At 46.8% G+C, this 19153-nt stretch overlaps 3 protein-coding genes across 10 annotated transcripts in view; 1 reads left to right on the top strand and 2 right to left on the bottom strand.

Moving 5' to 3' along the window:
- LOC137349258 (zinc finger protein 16-like) overlaps positions 1-19153 on the bottom strand; it is an 824782-nt gene that overhangs the window by 741843 nt on the left and 63786 nt on the right. The window lies entirely within an intron of this gene.
- On the top strand, positions 1799-8051 carry LOC137349256 (gastrula zinc finger protein XlCGF57.1-like). 4 transcript variants are annotated; one of them, XM_068014768.1, is made up of 4 exons: positions 1821-1859; positions 2637-2701; positions 4220-4285; positions 6771-8051. In XM_068014768.1, the coding sequence occupies exons 3-4, from the start codon at positions 4238-4240 to the stop codon at positions 7911-7913; spliced, it is 1191 nt and encodes a 396-aa protein (XP_067870869.1). In that variant the 5' UTR covers positions 1821-1859; positions 2637-2701; positions 4220-4237; the 3' UTR covers positions 7914-8051. The 4 variants fall into 4 exon arrangements, with proteins under 4 accessions (XP_067870870.1, XP_067870869.1, XP_067870871.1 ...); XM_068014769.1 differs by lacking the exon at positions 2637-2701 and having other exon boundaries at positions 1799-1859; XM_068014770.1 differs by lacking the exons at positions 1821-1859; positions 2637-2701 and adding an exon at positions 2071-2406.
- LOC137349253 (zinc finger protein 235-like) lies at positions 13526-17269 on the bottom strand. 5 transcript variants are annotated; one of them, XM_068014762.1, is made up of 2 exons: positions 17181-17269; positions 13526-15849 (listed from the first exon to the last, which is right to left on the bottom strand). In XM_068014762.1, the coding sequence occupies exon 2, from the start codon at positions 15738-15740 to the stop codon at positions 14523-14525; it is 1218 nt and encodes a 405-aa protein (XP_067870863.1). In that variant the 5' UTR covers positions 15741-15849; positions 17181-17269; the 3' UTR covers positions 13526-14522. The 5 variants fall into 5 exon arrangements, with proteins under 5 accessions (XP_067870863.1, XP_067870866.1, XP_067870862.1 ...); XM_068014765.1 differs by having other exon boundaries at positions 13526-16405; positions 17181-17268; XM_068014761.1 differs by having other exon boundaries at positions 13526-16436; positions 17181-17250.

The following is a 19153-nucleotide window of genomic DNA, read 5'->3' as shown; positions in this document are numbered from 1 at the left end:
TTTTTTGAAGAAGTAACAAGGAAGATAGATGAGGGTAGTGCAGTTGATGTGGTCTACATGGATTTTTGCAAAGCTTTTGACAAGGTCCCACCGGGCAGACTTGTTAAAAAAATAAAATCCTGTGGGATCCAGGGAAATGCAGCAAGGTGGATACAAAATTGGCTCAGTGGTAGGAATCAAAGTCTAATTGTTGATGGGTGTTTTAGCGAATGGAGGGCTGTTTCCAGTGGCGTTCCACAGGGCTCAGTACTGGGTCACCTGCTTTTTGTGCTGAATAATAACGATTTGGACCTAAATGTAGGGGGCATGATCAAAAAGTTTGCGGCTGACACAAAGATTGGCCGTGTGGTAGATAGCGAGGAGGATAGCTGTAGTCTGCAGGAAGATATTGATGGTCTGGTCAGATGGGCAGAAAAGTGGCAAATGGAATTCAACTTGAAAAAGTGTGAGGTGATGCATTTGGGGAGGTCAAACAAGGCAAAGGAATACACGATTAATGGGAAAATACTGAGAAGTGTAGAGGAAGTGAGGGACCTTGGAGTGAATGTCCAGAGTTCCCTTAAGGCAGTAAGACAGGTCGATAAGGTGGTTAAGAAGGCATATGGAATCCTTTCCTTTATTAGCTGAGGTATAGAATATAAGAGCAGGGAGGTTATGCTGGAACTGTATAAATCATTGGATAGGCCATAACTTGAGTACTGTGTGCAGTTCTGTTCACCTCATTACAGAAAGGATGTAATTGCACTAAAGAGGGTACAGAGGAGATTTACGAGGATGTTGCCAGGACTGGAAAAATGCAATTATGAGGAAAGATTTGATAGGCTGGAGTTGTTGGCCTTGGAACAGAGAAGGCTGAGGGGAGATCTGATTGAAATGTACAAAATTGTGAGGGCCTGGATAGAGTGGAGGTGAAGGGTCTATTCACCTTAGCAGAGAGGTCAGTGACGAGGGGGCATAGATTTAAAATGATTGGTAGAAAAATTAGAGGGGAGATGAGGAAATACCTTTTCACCCAGATGATGGTGGGGGTCTGGAATTCACTGCCTGAAAGGGTAGTTGAGGCAGAAACCCTCAACTCATTCAAAAGGAGTCTGGATATGCACCTCAAGTGCTGTAACCTGCAGGGCTACAGACCAAATGCTAGAAGGTGGGATTAGAATAGGTGGATTGCTTTTCAGCTGCACAGACACGATGGGCCAAGTGGCCTCTTGCTGTGCCTTAAAATTTCTACGATTCTATGATTCTCATTTTTGAAAGTTTGTGGAATATCAATTGCCTCTTGCACATGTGAGTTCGGTGGATACCTAGGAGTGGTAGAAAACAGTTAAGTTACGTTGTGGTACATGTGAATTGTAAACAGCATGAGTGTTAACTTTTGTTTGTAATTAATCAGCCTTTAAAACCCTCTGTGATTTTACGACAGTACCCCCCCCCCCCCCATCGTGTTTAATAAATCTTGTAGGAAAGATTATCAAATAGGTAATCCTATATAAAATCGGTTTGTGCAGGGTGTATTCGCTGAGTTGTGACAAACAGATTTTTTTTTTCCAAAATATACTTTATTCATAAAAATCTGTAAAAATTACATTGCCAAACAGATGAAAAATTCTGTGAATGGGTCAAATTTAAATGATGGGGATTTTTGAGCAGCTTTCCAGATATATACTGGCCTCAATCCCGCCCCCTCTTGCTATTGGTCAGGAGTGGCTGTCAATCACCTGGACATTGTGAGCTTTCAGGTCAGAGGTCGCTGGCGGGAGCTTCAAGTACCCAGTGCGCAGGCGCACTTTAGCAATGTGTTTGGAGTATGCGCAGTGCCATTGATGGTGGTGTGCACTTGTGAATCACATCATTTGCTGGTAAGCGGCGGCTGTCCGGAGGGTGGGCGGGGAGGCTTCACAAACACCCGGTGTAGGCCTCAACACCCTCAATTAGAAGCTTCCGGTCCCGCGTTTGCTCCGAGCGGGGCGGCAGCTGCGGGGCTTCTCCCGGTGACAGGCCCGGGGTTAACGGCCGCCAGATTTCCAGCTCTTTTGGAGGAATTAAAGATTAATAAAGTGTAACATCAAAGGAGAAAACTTTAAAGGAAACTGAGCTCAGTTATAAAGGGGCCTGGGGGAGGGGAGGGAGGAACCATTTGGGACACAGCACAGGGCAGGAGGACCCCCCTCCCCCCCACTCCCTGGTTCCACAAAGACTCCCCTTGGACTGGGCCACACCTGGGCAGGGCTGGCTCAAGGTGCAGGAAGTTGATAGGCTGAGCTGTGGACTGGGAGGAGTGGGGGGTTTGACTGACAGGCCTGGGGAGGGGGATATCAGGGCAGGTACACACACTGCTCCCCCTTTTCCTCCTGGGATCTTTTACTGGAGTCGGGTTTCTAAACTCTGTCTCCCTATCTTTTTAATGTAGGTGGATTGGAGGTTGCTGTGAGTGTTGGACTATAATTGCCTCTCCTTATTCTACCTCCTTCTTCCACTCTGAGTTTCAAGGCTGCAGGCACCGACAGCTCGATGCCACCTGAAACATTAACTCTGTTGCTCTCTCCACAGATGCTGTTTGACCTGTTGAGTATTTCCAGCACTTTCTCCTTTTATTTCAGATATCCAGAGCTTGCGGTATTCTTGTTTTATTGCAGGTGTTGCTCACAGAACTGAGCCAAGAAACATAGGCCAGTTAAGAGCTGGTGGATTGTCAGTTGCTGTGAGTGTTAGGCCATTTTATCATTTTTATCACAGAATCACATTCATTGTTTCATATTCGGGTCTGCAGGGGGATGATGTTCAGTTTGATCTTTGGGTCTGGAAGGGGGATCATGTTCATGGGCTGCTTTGTGTCCCCGTGTCTGGACAGGGCTTTTTGCTTCCATGTTTGAGGGCTGCTTATGTTCGGGTCCTGATGACTTGATTGACTGTCAGATCTTGATGTGATTTTTGGTTTGATTTTATCTGTTACAATTCAGTGGGATGTGAACAGTAACTCTGGCACTTAGCAACACCGTCAGGAGAGATGGTGGAAATCCTCCCCCTATGTGGAGAATGAGAATAAAATCAATGTCTGTACATCCTGTGAAAAGGAGTTTACAAAAGTCATCGCGAAGTATAGAATATAAATTCAGAACAGACAACAGCTGGAGTATTGTATCCAGTTCTCCGTGCCACACTTTAGGAAAGATGTGAGGGCATTGGGAGAATACAGAGAAGATTAACGAGAATGATTCCAGGGATAAGGAACTTCAGTTATGAAGATAGATTGGAGAAGTTGGGACTGTTTTCCTTGGAGAAGAGAAGGCTGAGAGGTGATTTGATAGAGGTATCAAAACGATGAGGCGTCTGGACAGAGTAGATAGAGAGAAACTGTTCCCACTCATGAAAGGATCGAGAACAAGTGGGCACAGATTTAAAGTAGCGGGTGAGGGAAGCGAAAGCGACGTGAAAAACATTTTGACGCAGCGAGTGGTTAAGGTCTGGAATGCGCTGCCTGAGAGTGTGGTAGAGGCAGGTTCAATTGGAGCATTCAAAAGGGAATTAGACAGTTATATGAAAAGGAAGAATGTGCAGGGTTATGGGGAGAAGGCAGGGGAGTCACACTAGGTGAACTGCTCTTTCGGAGAGCTGGCGCGGACACGATGGGCCGAATGGCCGCCTCCTGCACTCAACAATCCATTGACGCTTTGGCTTGATATTTGAGTCTGGAAGGGGGATCATGTTCACTCGAGTCATAGAATTGCTGCAGCACAAAAGGATGCTATTCAGCCCATCATGTCTGTGCTGGTTCTCTGAAGGAACAATTTACCTGGTGTCACTCCCCCACCTTCTCCCCATAGCCTTACACGTTCTTCCCTTTCAGTAATCCAATTCCCTCTTGAATGCTTTGATTGAACCTGCCTCCACCAGACTTCTATAAACCCTGGGGCAATGCCAGCTTCACACACACAGAGTGGCCCCAGGCTCTAATATAAAACTGGGAAAATTCTCCAATTTCTAAACACCCGGTGTAGGCCTCAAACCCTAAGAAGCTCCCAGTCTCGCGTTTGCACCGAGCGGGGCGGCAGCTGCAGGGCTTCTTCCGGTGACAGGCCCGAGTTAACGGCTGCCACCTTTCCAATAGGCACGTGTAGCAGGGTGCATGTACAGCCATCCTGGGCCAGGAAGCAGGAGAGAATGTTGTGAATTTCTATCCTGGACTGACAGTGATGGCTTTTGTTATCTCCTTTTACAGGACCTCAGACCCTGAGTGATGACAATATATTCAGTGAAAAATAGTGGTGACACTGCAACAGAACAGGTAGGTGATTGGTGGGTGAATATTACTATTTATTTCTAAAAGTGAGGGCAGTGCGTTCATCTAAGAACTTCAGTTCATTGGCTGATATATTTTTTTAATTTGGCCAGTTTTAAATTATGTATGATCTTTCGATTAGGCACTCTACAGCTTTGCATTGAGTTCAATAACTTCAGGGCCTGACTGGCCTTTTTTAAAAAAAATATTTTATTTTTTTTAACCATGTGCCTGCTTTTCATGTAGTCAGAGCTGCTCATTATTCTGCTATTAACATGCTCTCTCTGAACTAATGCTATCTCTTTCACCACAAGCATTAACACACTCTTTGCCTTTGTCCCGGGACAGCTTTGTTATTTAATCTCTCCTGGCCTATCAAACGCCTTCCCCTTTGTTCTCCCCCCCACCTCCCCCCCCCCCCCCCTTCCCCTTCACTTGCTTAAAACCTAATTATTTTCTAACCTTTGCCAGTTCTGATGAAAGGTCACAGACCTGAAACTTTAACTTTGCTTCTCTCTCCACAGATGCTGCCTGACCTGCTGAGCATTTCCAACACTTTTTGTTCTGATTTCTGATTTCCAGTATCTGCAGTATTTTGCTTTTATTGAAATTATGTATGTTTAAGTAGGTTTATGTGTAAGTGTTGGGTATTATTTAAAATAACCTCCCTATAAAATAATGTGATGGAAACTGTTAGTAGTCGAATGAATAGATTTATAGCAGGGCACCTCAGTCCCGTTAGATGCACATCCTGTTCCATGTGGGGACAGCAGGAAAGCTCTCGTGTCCTGGACAGCTGCATGTGTAGGAAGTATCGTCAGCTGGAGTAGCTTGAGCTCTGGTGTTTGGAGCTTGAGCAGCAACTGGCGTTACTGCGGATCTCCCGTGAAGCTGAGAGTTACGTAGATAGCACGTTTCTGGATGTGGTCGGCCCACAACTTAAGAGTGAGCAGGCAGAGAGGGAATGGGTGACCGCCAGGCAGTCAAAGAGGACCACGCAGGTAGTGCAGCAGTCCTCTGAGTCAACTCACTTTCCAATGCTGAGATGAGGAGAAACCTTTTTTTTTTATGCAGTGTGTGCTTGGGATCTGGATGTCACTTTGAGAGTGTGTTGGAGGCAGACTCAATCGGGGCTTTCAAAAGACATTGGGAAATTATCTGAGCAGAAGAGATTTGCAGGCCGGTTGGAAAAAGGCAGGAAAGTGGGATTCACTGAGTATCTCTTGGAGGTCTGGCATGGACTTGATGGGCCGAATGGTCTCCTTCTGTACTGTAACCATTCTATGATTTTAGGTGATGGTGGGTTGCTTTCCCCTTGTGATGAAGATGCTCCCACAATGGTGTCAGGGAAGGAGTTGCAGGATTTTCACCCAGTGATGATGAAGGAACAGTGATATATGTCCAAGTTAACATCAAGTTGTATTTATATAGCATCTTTAATATATCAAAGCATTTCAAGGCATTTCACAGGAGTGTCATAAAACAACATTTGACACTGAGCCACATAAGGACATATTAGGGCAGATGAACAAAAGTGGTCGAAGAGGTAGATTTTAAGGAGCCTCTTAAAGAAGGAAAGCGAGGTAGAGAGGCGGAGAGGATTAGGGAGGGATTTCCAAAGATTATATCCTTGGCAGCTGAAGGCACGGCCACCAGCGGTGGAGCAATGAAAATCAGGGATGCTCAAGATGCCAGAATTAGATTAGCCCTGATCTCTCAGAGGGTTGTAGGACTGGAGGAGATTATAGAGATAGTGAGGGTTGAGGGAATGGAGAGATTTGAAAACAAGGATGAGGATTTTAAAATTGAGGTGCTGCTTAACCGAGAGCCTGTGTGGTCTTGGTGATGGTGTGAATATGTGGTCAGAAGCTCAACTCGGAGTCAAATATGACACCAAGGTTATGAGTGGTCAGGTTTAGCCTCAAACAGTTGCCAGAGAGAGGGTAGAGTTGGTGACCGAAGAGTGGAGTTTGTAGCAGGAACAGAAGACAATGGCTTCAGGTTTCCCAATACTTAATTGGAGGAAATTTCTGTTCATCCAGTACTGGATGTCAGACAAGTCAGGATGGTGTGTGACTTGGAGGTGATGGTGTTCACATACACCTGCTACCCTGGTCCTTCCAGATGATGGAAGTTGAGGGTTTGGGAGGTTCTGTCAAAGTTCTGGTCGAGTTGTAAATATATAAAATCCCTCTCTTTTCCACACTCCCCCCACCCTCCAGCTGATCCCACTTCTCTGTCTGAGTGTCTGTCTCTCTCTCCTCCCATTGAGGCCAGTGTCTTGTGTAGGCTCAGACTGGGTGGTGTGTTCCCTTCACTGAAGGACTTCAGTTGAGTTTTTACGACAATCCAGCTGCTTTCATGGTCACTTTTTCCTTGTGCCAGCCCCATAAATTACCAGATTCATTCAGCCCCATTTCACAACCTGCCTTTGTGTTTTTGTGCATTCTCTCACACTCCCTTTTTTTTCTGTTTTAAATCAATTTCACAGGGTATTAGGGGGAGGATTTGCAGTCAGAAGCTCAGACCAACATCAGATCAGGATCTGAAGGAGTCGCCCAATTTATCGCAACCTGAATATCACCGACTTTGGATCATGAAAGGAAAAAGCAGCGATCACAGTGGGGAGAAACTGTACACGTGTTCTGTGTGTGGACGAGGTTTCAGCCGATCATCTGGCCTGTTGAGACACAAAAACAGTCACACTGGGAAGAAACAAAGTAAATGTAGAGAGTGTGGCAAGCGATTCAATTACCCATCCCAGCTAGAAATTCATCGGCGCACTCACACTGGGGAGAAGCCATTCACCTGCTCAGACTGTGGGAAGGGATTCACTCAGTTATCCCACCTGCTGAGACACCAGCGAGCTCACACTGGGGAGAGGCCATTCACCTGCTCAGAATGTGGGAAGGGATTCACTCAGTCATCCCACCTGCTGAGACACCAGCGAGCTCACACTGGGGAGAGGCCGTTCAGCTGCACCATGTGTGGGAAGGGATTTGCTTGTTCATCCCACCTGCTGGCACACCAGCGCACTCTCACTGGGGAGAGGCCGTTCACCTGCTCTGTGTGTGGGAAGGGGTTCACTCGTTCATCCAACCTTCTGACACACCAGCGTGTTCACACTGGGGAGAAGCCGTTCACCTGCTCAGTGTGTGGGGAGAGATTTGCTCATTCATCCGCCCTGCTGACACACCAGCGAGTTCACACTGATGAGAGGCCATTCACCTGCTCAGAGTGTGGGAAGGAATTCACTCGGTCATCCACCCTGCTGACACACCAGCGAGTTCACACTGGGGAGAGGCTGTTCTCCTGCTCAGAGTGTGGGAAGGGATTCACTCGGTCATCCACCCTGCTGACACACCAGCGAGTTCACACTGGGGAGAGGCCGTTCACCTGTTCCATGTGTGGGAAGGGATTCACTCGGTCATCCACCCTGCTGACACACCAGCGAGTTCACACTAGGGAGAGGCCGTTCACCTGCTCGGAGTGTGGGAAGAGATTTGCTCATTCATCCAACGTGCTGAGACACCAGCAAGTTCACACTGGGGAGAGGCCATTCACCTGTTCCGTGTGTGGGAAGGGATTCACTCGGTCATTCATCCTGCTGAGACACCAGCGAGTTCACAAGTAACTAGCGTGGTTGGATTCTCCTGTTCATCACACCCAGGACTGAACTATGTTCATTGGGGTCTGTTTCTGCTGATGTTAATAAACTCCAGCCCAGTTATAGAGGTTAATGTTCTGGATTAAAAGTCAAATAAATCAGTTTGGTGCTAAACGCACGGTGTGTTGAGCCTTTATAATATCTCGAGTGCGAGTGAGTTGCTTTTTGAAGTGTTCTGCCTCTCTCCTGTCTGTAACAAGTGCGAGGAGCTCATGGTCTTCTTTGTCACTCAGATTGACATCATCCAATCAGCTGCCTCTGCTGCTTCCCTCCCTCCCACGTCAAACTGTCTCTAAAGATCCCCCTGCCCGAGCCCTGAACCCACATCTTTCTCAAATTTCTCTGGTTTCACCCCTCGTGCACTCTCCGAGCTCATCTTGTCCAACAGACTCACCTCCTGCTCCCTGGACCCTATTCCCACTAAACTGCTGACCACCCAGCCTCCCCATGTTAACAATATCAGCTAATAGTTCTCTCTCTTCAGGTACTGTCCCTTTCTGCTTTAAATCAGCCTTCATTACCCACTGTTCAAACAAAACAACACTTGATCTCACCGTCCGAACTACCACCATCCGCAACCTCCCTTTCCGCTCCAAAATCTATGAACATGTCACTTCCCAAATCCATTCATCTTTCCCGGAAGACCTTGTTTGAAACCCTCCAATCAGGTTTCTGCCCTGCCACAGTACAGAAATGGCTCTCCTCAAAATCACAAATGATATCCCACCCTGTTCATACTGAGAATCCCAGGGTGGGGAGCTGGGACGTCCCGTCTCTAAACACATCCCACCCTGTTCATACTGAGAATCCCAGAGTGGAGAGCTGGGACGTCCCGTCTCTAAACACATCCCACCCTGTTCATACTGAGAATCCCAGGGTGGAGAGCTGGGACGTCCCGTCTCAAAACACATCCCACCCTGTTCATACTGAGAATCCCAGGGTGGAGAGCTGGGACGTCCCGTCTCTAAACACACCCCACGCTGTTCATATTGAGAATCACAGGGCGGAGAGCTGGGACATCCTCCGTCTTTTCTCCTTGCTGTTCAACCCTTGGAGTGCAGGTATCATCCAGATAATACTGCAATGGACTCAATCCAAGGCCAACCCTTCCTAAAGTGTGGTACCAGAACTGACAACCCGACTCTGGGTGTTGTCTAACCAATGTTTTGTGTATCTCAGTGCTTTTCCGCTCACACTAATTGCTGAAATCTTTTCCCCACAGACAGAACAGACAAATGTTTTCCCTTCCACTCAAAGGCTGACGATATTCAGGTTCTAATGAATCTGAGTGACTCTGCCAGATCTTGATGTGATGTTTGGCTTGATTTTCTTGTCTGCAAATCCTCTCCTTCCAAGCCTCTATAAAATGAGTTCACAAAAGCCATCAGTGTCAGTCCAGAACAGAAATTCACAACATTGTCTCCTCCTGCTTCCTGGCCAAGGGTGGCCGTGCATGCACCCTGCTGCACATTGTCATGAGGAGAAGCAACCTGCAATCCACTAACATTACATGGATAGGGAGACAGAGTTTACAAACACTCGTCAACACGGCTGTCGTCTTGTAAAAGGAGTTTACAAAGATCATCGCGGTCAGTCCAGGATAGAAATTCAGAACAGACAAACATTTCTCATAATCCTGACTGAATCCATTTGAGTAACAAATGTTGAAATGTTTGCTTCTCACCCACAGGGTTTCAGCTGTTTGAAGCCACAACAGAAAAGGGCCAGTTTGCTCCTGGAGTCTGAGAGAAATCAGCTTTCAGAATGATGCAGAGTTTCAGCCAATGAAGGAGACTCAGGCTCAGACCCGCCCACTCAGTGCCACAGGCCCCACCCCTCATTCACTCAGGTTGGTTGGAGGACCAACTATTCGCACGGTCCTCCAGTCCCTCCCACTCTTTGTATTGGTCCAGAGCTCCATCAATCAGCCAGACAGAAGAAATTTAATGCCGAAAAGTATAAAGTAATACATTTTGGAAGGAAGAATGGGGAGAGGCAATGTAAATCAAATAGTACAATTTTAAACAGAGTGTAGGATCTGAGAGACCTGGGGTTGTCTGTACACAAATCTTTGAAGGTGGCAGGACAAATTAATAAAGCTGTTTAAAAAGCAGAGCAGATCCTTAGCTTTATAAATGAAGTCAGAGTACAGAGGCAAGGAGATTCTGCTAAACCTTTATAAATCACTAGTTAGATCGCAGTGAGAGTATTGTGTCCAGTTCTGGTCATCAGACTTTAGAAAAGAATCAAGGTCTTGGAGAGGGTGCAGAGGAGATTTACTAGAATGATACCAGGGATGAGGGGTTTCAGTTCTCTGGAGAAGCTGGGATTGTTCTCCTGAGAGCAGAGAAGGTTAAGGGGAGATTTAATAGACGTGTTCAAAATGATGAGGGATTTTCATTGAGTAGAGAGGGAGACACTGTTTCCACTGGCAGGAGGGTCAGTAACCAGAGGACAGAGATTTCAAATAATTGACCAATAAAGCCAGTGGGAGGAGGTGAGGAGAAATGTTTTTCGGCAGCGAGTTGTTCTGATCTGGAATTCACTGCCTGAAAGGGTGGAGGAAGCAGATTCATTAATAACTTTCAAAAGGGAATTGGATAAAAACATCAGAGGGGAAATTTTCCAAGGCTATCGGGAAAGTATAGGGGATTGGGACTAATTGGACAGTTCTTTCTGAGAGCCAGCACCGACTTGATGGACTGAATGGTCTCCTCTGCTATACGATTATATGAAATGTCGACAATCAGGGAACATTTGCATAAGAAGGAGAAATGGAGAGTGGTCAGTGAGAGCCCATCACCAGAACTGGGAGATGTTACAATGGACAGGGAGGGCAAGAGTGTCGGAGGAGGGGGAGAGAGAGCATCTTCAGGGGAGTAGAGAGAGGGGAACCAGTGAGTGTAGAACTGAACCCAGTCAGAGTCAGCACCTTCAGGGGAGGAGAGAGAGAGGAACCAGTGAGTGTAGAACTGAACCCAGTCAGAGTCAGCACCTTCAGGGGAGGAGAGAGAGGAACCAGGAAGTGTAGAACTGAACCCAGTCAGATTCAGCTGTTACACTCACAGAAGGAGCAAGGATGAAAAATGAAGTGAACAGGAGCAGTTCTGAACTATAAAAAATGAACTGGTGAGTTAAACTCCAAAACATGGACACACTACTGCAGACAAGATTGGGTAGGGGTCAGGTGACTCCCCTGCTGTAATACAAAATACATCTGGGCTGTGGGAGACCAAAACCCATCATCACATCTGGTCCAGCCCTGGGAAGACATTAAAATGGGAAACAGGCAATTCAAAGCAAAGCAGCTCCTATCTTCAACGATTGTGTTATCAAAGACCCTGGCAGAGAGGGAGACTGTGGATTCAAAACCAAAATAATAGGTGTGACCTAACACCACGGTATCAATGGTGCACATTCAAAAACAATGTATGAACTCTGCAGGGGAGAGTATTCTTTGGTCACATGACCAAAACCAAGCTGATAAGACTTGTTTCTTAAAGAGAGAGAGAGACAGACTGAAGGCCATACTTCCAGCCAGAGAAGCTGTGAGGTTGACCAGCTGAGCAAAGGTGCCCTGTCTGCAAAAACAGTTTCAAACCGACTTTAAACAACTGAGGCAGAGAGAAATTGCAAGGTGACTTTGAATTCCCCACCAGTGGAAGTAAACCAGAAATCTGCAACACTTCAGCAAGTTCAAGATTACAAACATCCAGGCCTGCACCTTTGAAAAGACTTTCATCAGAGACAGGCTTTTGCAAACCACAAAACTCTTACATCACATGGGACTTCAATTGCATCTTACCTCTTCCTTTCTATCTGTCTATCCTTATGTGTGTGAATGCATGATTGGGTGAAGGTTGCGAACAATTCAGTTATTGTGGAATAAATAGTTAGCTTTCTTTCCTTAAACCTATGAGAAAACCTGTTGTTGGTCTGTTTGTTTGTCCATTAAAACACTCAGGGGCTGAAACACGAGTTCAATAAAAACACTATCTGTGGTCAGTCGGGAGGTGAAAATTGGAAGCCATTCACCCCATTTCCTACCTGTCTGTAACAGGGGACTGAGTGTAATGTATCCAGGTTTACTAATGATACAGTTAGGTGGGAAAGTGCCAGGACGGTGGCAGGACCGTATCTCCAACACAGAAGTCCTCGAGGCGGCCAACATCCCCAGCTTGTACACCCTACTGAGTCAGCGGCGCTTGAGATGGCTTGGCCATGTGAGCCGCATGGAAGATGGCAGGAGCCCCAAAGACACATTGTACAGCGAGCTCGCCACTGGCATCAGACCCACCGGCCGTCCATGCCTCCGCTTTAAAGACGTCTGCAAACGCGACATGAAATCCTGTGACATTGTTCACAAGTCGTGGGAGTCAGTTGCCAGCGTTCGCCAGAGCTGGCGGACAGCCAGAAAGACAGGGCTAAAATGTGGCGAGTCGAAGAGACTTAGTAGTTGGCAGGAAAAAAGACAGAGGCGCAAGGGGAGAGCCAACTGTGCAACAGCCCCGACAAACAAATTTCTCTGCAGCACCTGTGGAAGAGCCTGTCACTCTAGAATTGGCCTTTATAGCCACTCCAGGCGCTGCTTCACAAACCACTGACCACCTCCAGACGCGTATCCATTGTCTCTCGAGATAAGGAGGCCCAAAAGAAAAAAGGTGGGAAAGTAAGCAGTGAGGAGGACACAAACAGGCTGCAGAGGGATATAGACAGGTTAGGTGAGTGGGCGAGATGGAATACAATGTAGCGAAGTGTGAAGTCAACCATTTTGACTGGAAAATGTTTTTAAAAATCACTTTTTTTTTAATCCATGGTGAGAGACTGAGAAATGTTTGCATTCAGAGGGATCTGGTGTCCTCGTACATAAATGACAAAGTTAAAATGGAGGTACAGTAAGCAATTAGGAAGGCAAATGGTATGTTAAGTTTTGTTACAAAGGGATTGGGGTATTTCTGAGGGCAGTTAAGTCAACCACATTTCTGTGCGTCTGGAGTCACATGTAGGCCAGATCACGTAAGGATGGCAGATTTCCTTCCCAAAAGGAAATTAGTGAATCAGATGGTAGTTTCATGGTCACCATTCCTGATAACAGCTGAGAAAATGTTTCCCCTGTCTGGGGAATCTAGAACACTGCGTCACAGTCTCAGGATAAGGGATTGGTCATTTAGGACTGAAATGAGGAGAAATGTCTTCACTGAAAGGGTTGTGAATCTTTGGAATTGTCTACCCCAGGGAGCTGTGGATGCTCAGTCATTGAGTATATTTAAGACAGAGATTGATAGATTTTTGGGTACTGAGGGAATTAAGGGATATGGGGATAGTGCGGGAAGGTGGAGTTGAAGTAGAAGATCAGCCATGATCTGGGTGAATGGGAGAACAGGTTCGAAGGGCCAAATGGCCTCCTCCAGCTCCTATTTCTTGTGTTCATTAAACCTCAGTCTGGTTCCTCTCGAGCTGCTGAGTGAGTGAATTAAATCTTTCTTGACAAATCACCAAGATACCAGACTACAAGTCATGGCCAAAACATCATTTATTGGTTATAAATCACAACTTAGTTAAATCTGGACACACAGACACTTTATAAACATGTATAAACACATAGAAATGTAATCAGAGTTATCCAGCAGTTGAGCACTAATAGGGAGAGTATTTCACAAAACAAGTAACAAAGATTAACCTGGTGATTCAGTGATTGACTGTAAATCAGCACTAATGGATGCTGAGTATTAATTACAGCAGGGACCGGAGTCTGAGGTTATAAATTGGTGACTTTATTTTAAGAGTAATTCCTTCAATATCTGACATGTTAACAGCTGTGAACAGCCTGTCTATCAAACAGCTCAAGTCTGCTGGTGCTTACAAACACACAGAGCTTAAACAGTCTCGTTCTCGAGCTAAAGAACAGACTTTCTCCTGTCAATATAGAGCTGCAGGATTGGCCTGTGATCTGTTTATTGTTCATCTTTTGTTCAGTACATTTACTGAGTGGATTTAAATTGAAAACGAGGTTTGCAGACATGATGGTTTATTCACACATGAATGAGAGATGATGTGGGGCACACGCTCAGTCCAAGAGGGGCAACTGACATCAGGAATAAACCCCAACTGTCAGAATGAACATGGTTCAGTCCTACAACAGCTGCAATAACAGCAGAATCCAATCCCTGCAGTCACTTGTGAACTCGCTGGTGTTTCTACAGGTGTGATGACTGAGTGAATCTCTTCCTACGCACAGAGCAGTGAAATGGCCTCTCTCCAGTGTGATTACCCTGGTATGTAAATAGATCATTTCTGCTTTGAAAGCGCTTCTCAAATTCAAAACATTTTTAAAAAGGTCGCTTCTCTGTGTGAACAGGTTTGTGTAAAATGAGATGGGATAAATAAATGAATCCCTTTTCCTACGCCAAACAGGTGAATGGCCTCTCCCCCAGTGTGAATGTGCTGGTGTACACTGAGATCGTTTGAATCCAGTCCTGCAGTGACAGCACCTGAAAGGTCTCTCATCAATGTGAACACATTGATGGGGCATCAGTTTCTGGGAACTTGTTATAACAATTCCCACAGTCAGAACAGTTAAAAAGGCTTATCAATGTGAACTCGCTGGTGTGTCAGTAGGTGGGATGACCGAGTGAATCCCTTCCCACACACAGAGCAGGTGAATGGCCTCTCCCCAGTGTGAACTCGCTGGTGTCTCAGCAGGTTGGATAAATCAGTGAATCCTTTCCCACACACGGAGCACGTGAATGGCCTCTCCCCAGTGTGAACTCGCTGGTGTGTCAGGAGAGCAGAAAAAACAGCAAACCTCTTCTCACACACTGAGCAGGTGAACGGCCTCTCCCCAGTGTGAATGCGCTGGTGTACAGTGAGGTTGCCTGACTGTCTGAACCCAGTCCCGCAGTGAGAGCACCTGAATGGTCTCTCGTCAGTGTGAACACGTTGATGCGACATCAGTTCAGCAGAACTTTTATAGCAGTTCCCGCAGTCTGGACATTTAAATGGTCTCTCCCCAGTGTGAACTCGCTGGTGTCTCAGCAGGTGGGATGAATCAGTGAAGCCCTTCCCACATATGGAGCACGTGAATGGTCTCTCCCCAGTGTGAACTGGCTGGTGTCTCAGCAGGGCGGATGAACTGGTGAATCCCTTACCACACACGGAGCAGGTGAACGGCCTCTCCCCAGTGTGAACTCGCTGGTGTCTCAGCAGGTTGGATGAATCAGCAAATTTCTTCTCACACTCTGAGCAGCTGAACGGCCTCTCCCCAGTGTGAACCCGCTGGTGTCTCAGCAGGTTGTTTGGCTGAGTGAATCCCTTCCCACAGACTGAGCAGGTGAATGGTTTCTCCCCAGTGTGAACTCGCTGGTGCTCCCTCAGTGCACGGGGACTTTTAAAGCTCTTTTCGCAGTCGGAGCATTTAAACTCTCTCTCGTCAGTGTGAACTCGCTGGTGGCTCTGCAGTGAAGAGAAATGAGAGTATCCCTTACCACACACGGAGCAAGTGAATGCCCTCTCCCCAGTGTGAACTCGCTGGTGTATCAGCAGGTTGGATGACTGAGTGAATCCCTTCCCACACACAGAGCAGGTGAACAGCCTCTCACAGGTCTGACTGTGCCAATGAGTTTCCAGCTCAGACGGGTAACTGAATTCCTTCTCACAGTTCCCACATTTCCACGGCTTCTCCCCGGTGTGACTTTGCTTGTGATCCGACAGGCCAGATGATTGACTGACCCTTCGTCCACACACAGAACCCGTGTACGATTTCTGCCCACTGTGATCGGTGCTTTCTGCTTCCATAGTCAAAAGCCAATGATATCCAGGCCCTGATGAATCGAGTCACTCTGTCAAATCTTGATGTGATGTTTGGTTTGAGCTTCCTGTTTGCAAAACCTCCCCTTCTAATATCCTGTAAAAGGAGTTTACAAAAGCCATCACTGTCAGTCCAGGATAGAAATTCACAACATTGCCACCTCCTACTTCCTGGATGGCCCGCATGCGCTCTGCTGCACATTGACCCCGAGAAAGATGGTGGCAAGTCAAGGGGCCTCCTTGTGGGCCAAAGTGGCCATCAACAAGTCCAGGCAGCGGGCAGTCAAGGGAGTCGGCCAGCCAGTCTGTCTGTCTCTCTTCCACAACTACATCTGCAACTATGTACCCCTGGAGAGGGAGCACAGAGTGTCCGCCGGTACACATGAGGCCTTCCAAAACTGCTGGGCACTGGAGGAGCTGGAGTGTATCATCACCACTAGGAATGAGCTTATAGTTTGATTTAGTTAAGTTTCCTTCATAGTTTTGCTGTCACATATTACTGGTGCCCTTCCCTTTAAGTTACTGATGCAACAATAATGACCTACACAGGTGGTCAGGGATCAACTTCAACATCCAACACCCACTCCGATCGTCTCTTAATTGGTCCGTCTGTGTTTCTCAACTTAGTTCTGTGAGCACCGCCTGCAATGAAACTAAAGCAAAATACTGCGGATGCTGTAAATCCTGAAATAAAAGGAGAAAATACTGGAAATACTCAGGTCAGGCAGCATCTATATAGATAGAAACAGAGTTAATGTGTCAGGTGCATCGAGCCACCAGAGCCTGCAGCCTGGAAGTCAGGAGTGGGAGAAGGAGGAAGAATGAGGAGAGACAATATTAGTCCAACACTCACAGCAACCTACAATCCACCGACATTACCGGGATAGGGAGACAGAGTTTAGAAACACTCAGCAACACGACTCCAGTAAAAGATCCCAGGAGGAAAAGGGGGAGCAGTGTGTGTACCTGCCCTGATATCCCCCTCCCCAGGCCTGTCAGTCAAACCCCCCACTCCTCCCAGTCCACAGCTCAGCCGAGCAGCTTCCTGCACCTTGAGCCAGCCCTGCCCAGGTGTGGCCCAGTCCAAGGGGAGTCTTTGTGGAACCAGGGAGGGGGGACCTCCTGCCCTGTGCTGTGTCCCAAATGGTTCCTCCCTCCCCTCCCCTCCCCCAGGCCCCTTTATAACTGAGCTCAGTTTCCTTTAAAGTTTTCTCCTTTGATGTTACACTTTATTAATCTTTAATTCCTCCAAAAGAGCTGGAAATCTGGCGGCCGTTAACCCCGGGCCTGTCACCGGGAGAAGCCCCGCAGCTGCCGCCCCGCTGGGTGCAAACGTGGGACCGGGAGCTTCTTATTGGGAGTGTTGAGGCCTACACCGGGTGTTATGTGAAGCTTCCCCGCCCACCTGCCAGCCCCACCGCCACTTACCGACTACAGAAACGAATCAAAAGCGCCTTTGTTCCGCCATCACTCGCACTACGCGTGCTCCAAACATTGTTCATCCTGCGCATGCTTCCTCGCTACTCGGAAGTGCGCCTGCGCTGTATTCTCTTGTGGTGTCAATAGGGAACATTCTCAATTGCTGAGAATGTTGGGTAGAAGCCCCGGCATTAAACTCCCAATTGGAGCGGCGAGCAGACCGGTGCAGGAGGGCGCGAAGAAGAGAAGTGGCGACCGCAGCAATGGGGGGATGTTAGGTTCAATTCGCTTTCTTGTGTTAAATTAAGCAGCTTTTCCTATGACGTAGCAGACAATGATGATGCTGCACTTGCGCATGTTTCAGCAAATACGTCCTAAATTTAAAATCGTTCCTAAAAGAAGCGGAAAAGTACTGAGGGGAAATTTCTCCAGACTGTCCATTGTTGAGGTCTGGAACCTATTGTCTGAATGGATGGTGCCATAGGATTCCATAGGAACTTTCAGGAGGCAATTGGTCATGGATTTGAAGACTAATTTCCACGGTGATGGGGAATGAATTAGATATTGTGGACTTGATAGAAACTAAACAAAATATGAAAATGAGTGAGAAATACAAAGCGAACAAAGCAAGAAAAATAACAAGAAATGCTGGAAATACTCAGCAGGTCTGGCAGCATCTGTGGAGAGAGAAGCAGAGTTAACGTTTCAGGTTAGAACCCTGCAAGAAAAATTTGTTTTAATAAATATCCTTGCAATGTTTCAAAGGAAAATGGCACCTTCAGCGAATGCGTGGGAATACCGTTTGGTTTCATTAATTTGACCCAGAATTCTGCGTGTGAAATGACTGTGGCAGAACTCAAATCCTCATGGAATCATAGAAATTTACAGCATGGCAACTGGCCATTCGGCCTATCGTGTTGGTGCCGATCGACAAGGAACCATCCAGCCTACTCCCGCTTTCCAGCACTTGATCCGTAGCCTTGTAGGTTCGGGCACTTCAAGTGCAGATCCAAGTACTTTTTAAATGTTATAAGGGTTTCTGTTTCTACCGCCCTCCCAAGCAGTGAGTTCCAGATCCCACCACCCACTGGGTGAAAGCATTTTCCCCAAATCCTCTTTAAACCTCCAACTTCCTATTTTAAATGTATGCCCCCTGGTTATAGATCCCTCAATCAAGGCGAATAGGTCCTTCCTATCCACTCCATCTAGACCCCTCATAATTTTATGCCATTGTGTGCTGCCATGTGTTTGTTAGGTTGCCTCCGTGCGATTATTTGAGGAGCGCCATCTTTAGTCCTGAAGTCGCAGACTGACGTTTTAATGACACATGCTGCATTTGCGCATGTGTCACAGCAGCGCCACCTAGCGGTAGCGTTGTCAGCAAATGCAGCCTAATTTAAAAGCAAAATACTGCAGATGCTGGAAATCCGAAATAAAAACAGAAAGTGCTGGAAATACTTAGCAGGTCTGGCAGCATCCATGGAGAGAGAAACAGAGTTAATGTTTCAGGTCTGTGATCTTTCATCAGAACTGGCAAAGTTAGAAAAGAATTAGGTTTTAAGCAAGTGAAGTTGTTGGGGGGGGGGGGTGGAGTGGGTGGTGCGTGGGGAAGAGAGCAAAGGTTAGGGTGTTTGATAGGGCAGAGGGAGATTAAATAGCAAAGCTTCTTTCACCACAAGCAGTAACACACACTTTTGGTGTGATAAGTTGCAAGACAGAGTGATGTACTGACTAAAGGGATGATGGTGCAAGGAAAATGTTGGTGGTAATGGGATAGCTTTTTCTGCCTGCCGGTAAAACTGGCATAAATATCACTGCTGATCAACCAATTACAACAGCTCTGATAAAGAAGCACACTGGGCCGAATGTCCTCCTCCTGTGCTGTACCTTTCTATAATTGTACGTTTCCCAACACCACTGTTGCTGCTTTCACAGTCATTCTATATCTTACAACCCATTACAGACAAATACACTCTCTTACC

This window comes from Heterodontus francisci, chromosome 34, assembly GCF_036365525.1.
Source record: "Heterodontus francisci isolate sHetFra1 chromosome 34, sHetFra1.hap1, whole genome shotgun sequence".
Classification (NCBI taxonomy): Eukaryota; Metazoa; Chordata; class Chondrichthyes; order Heterodontiformes; family Heterodontidae; genus Heterodontus; species Heterodontus francisci.
This window is presented reverse-complemented; position numbering and strand designations above follow the sequence as displayed.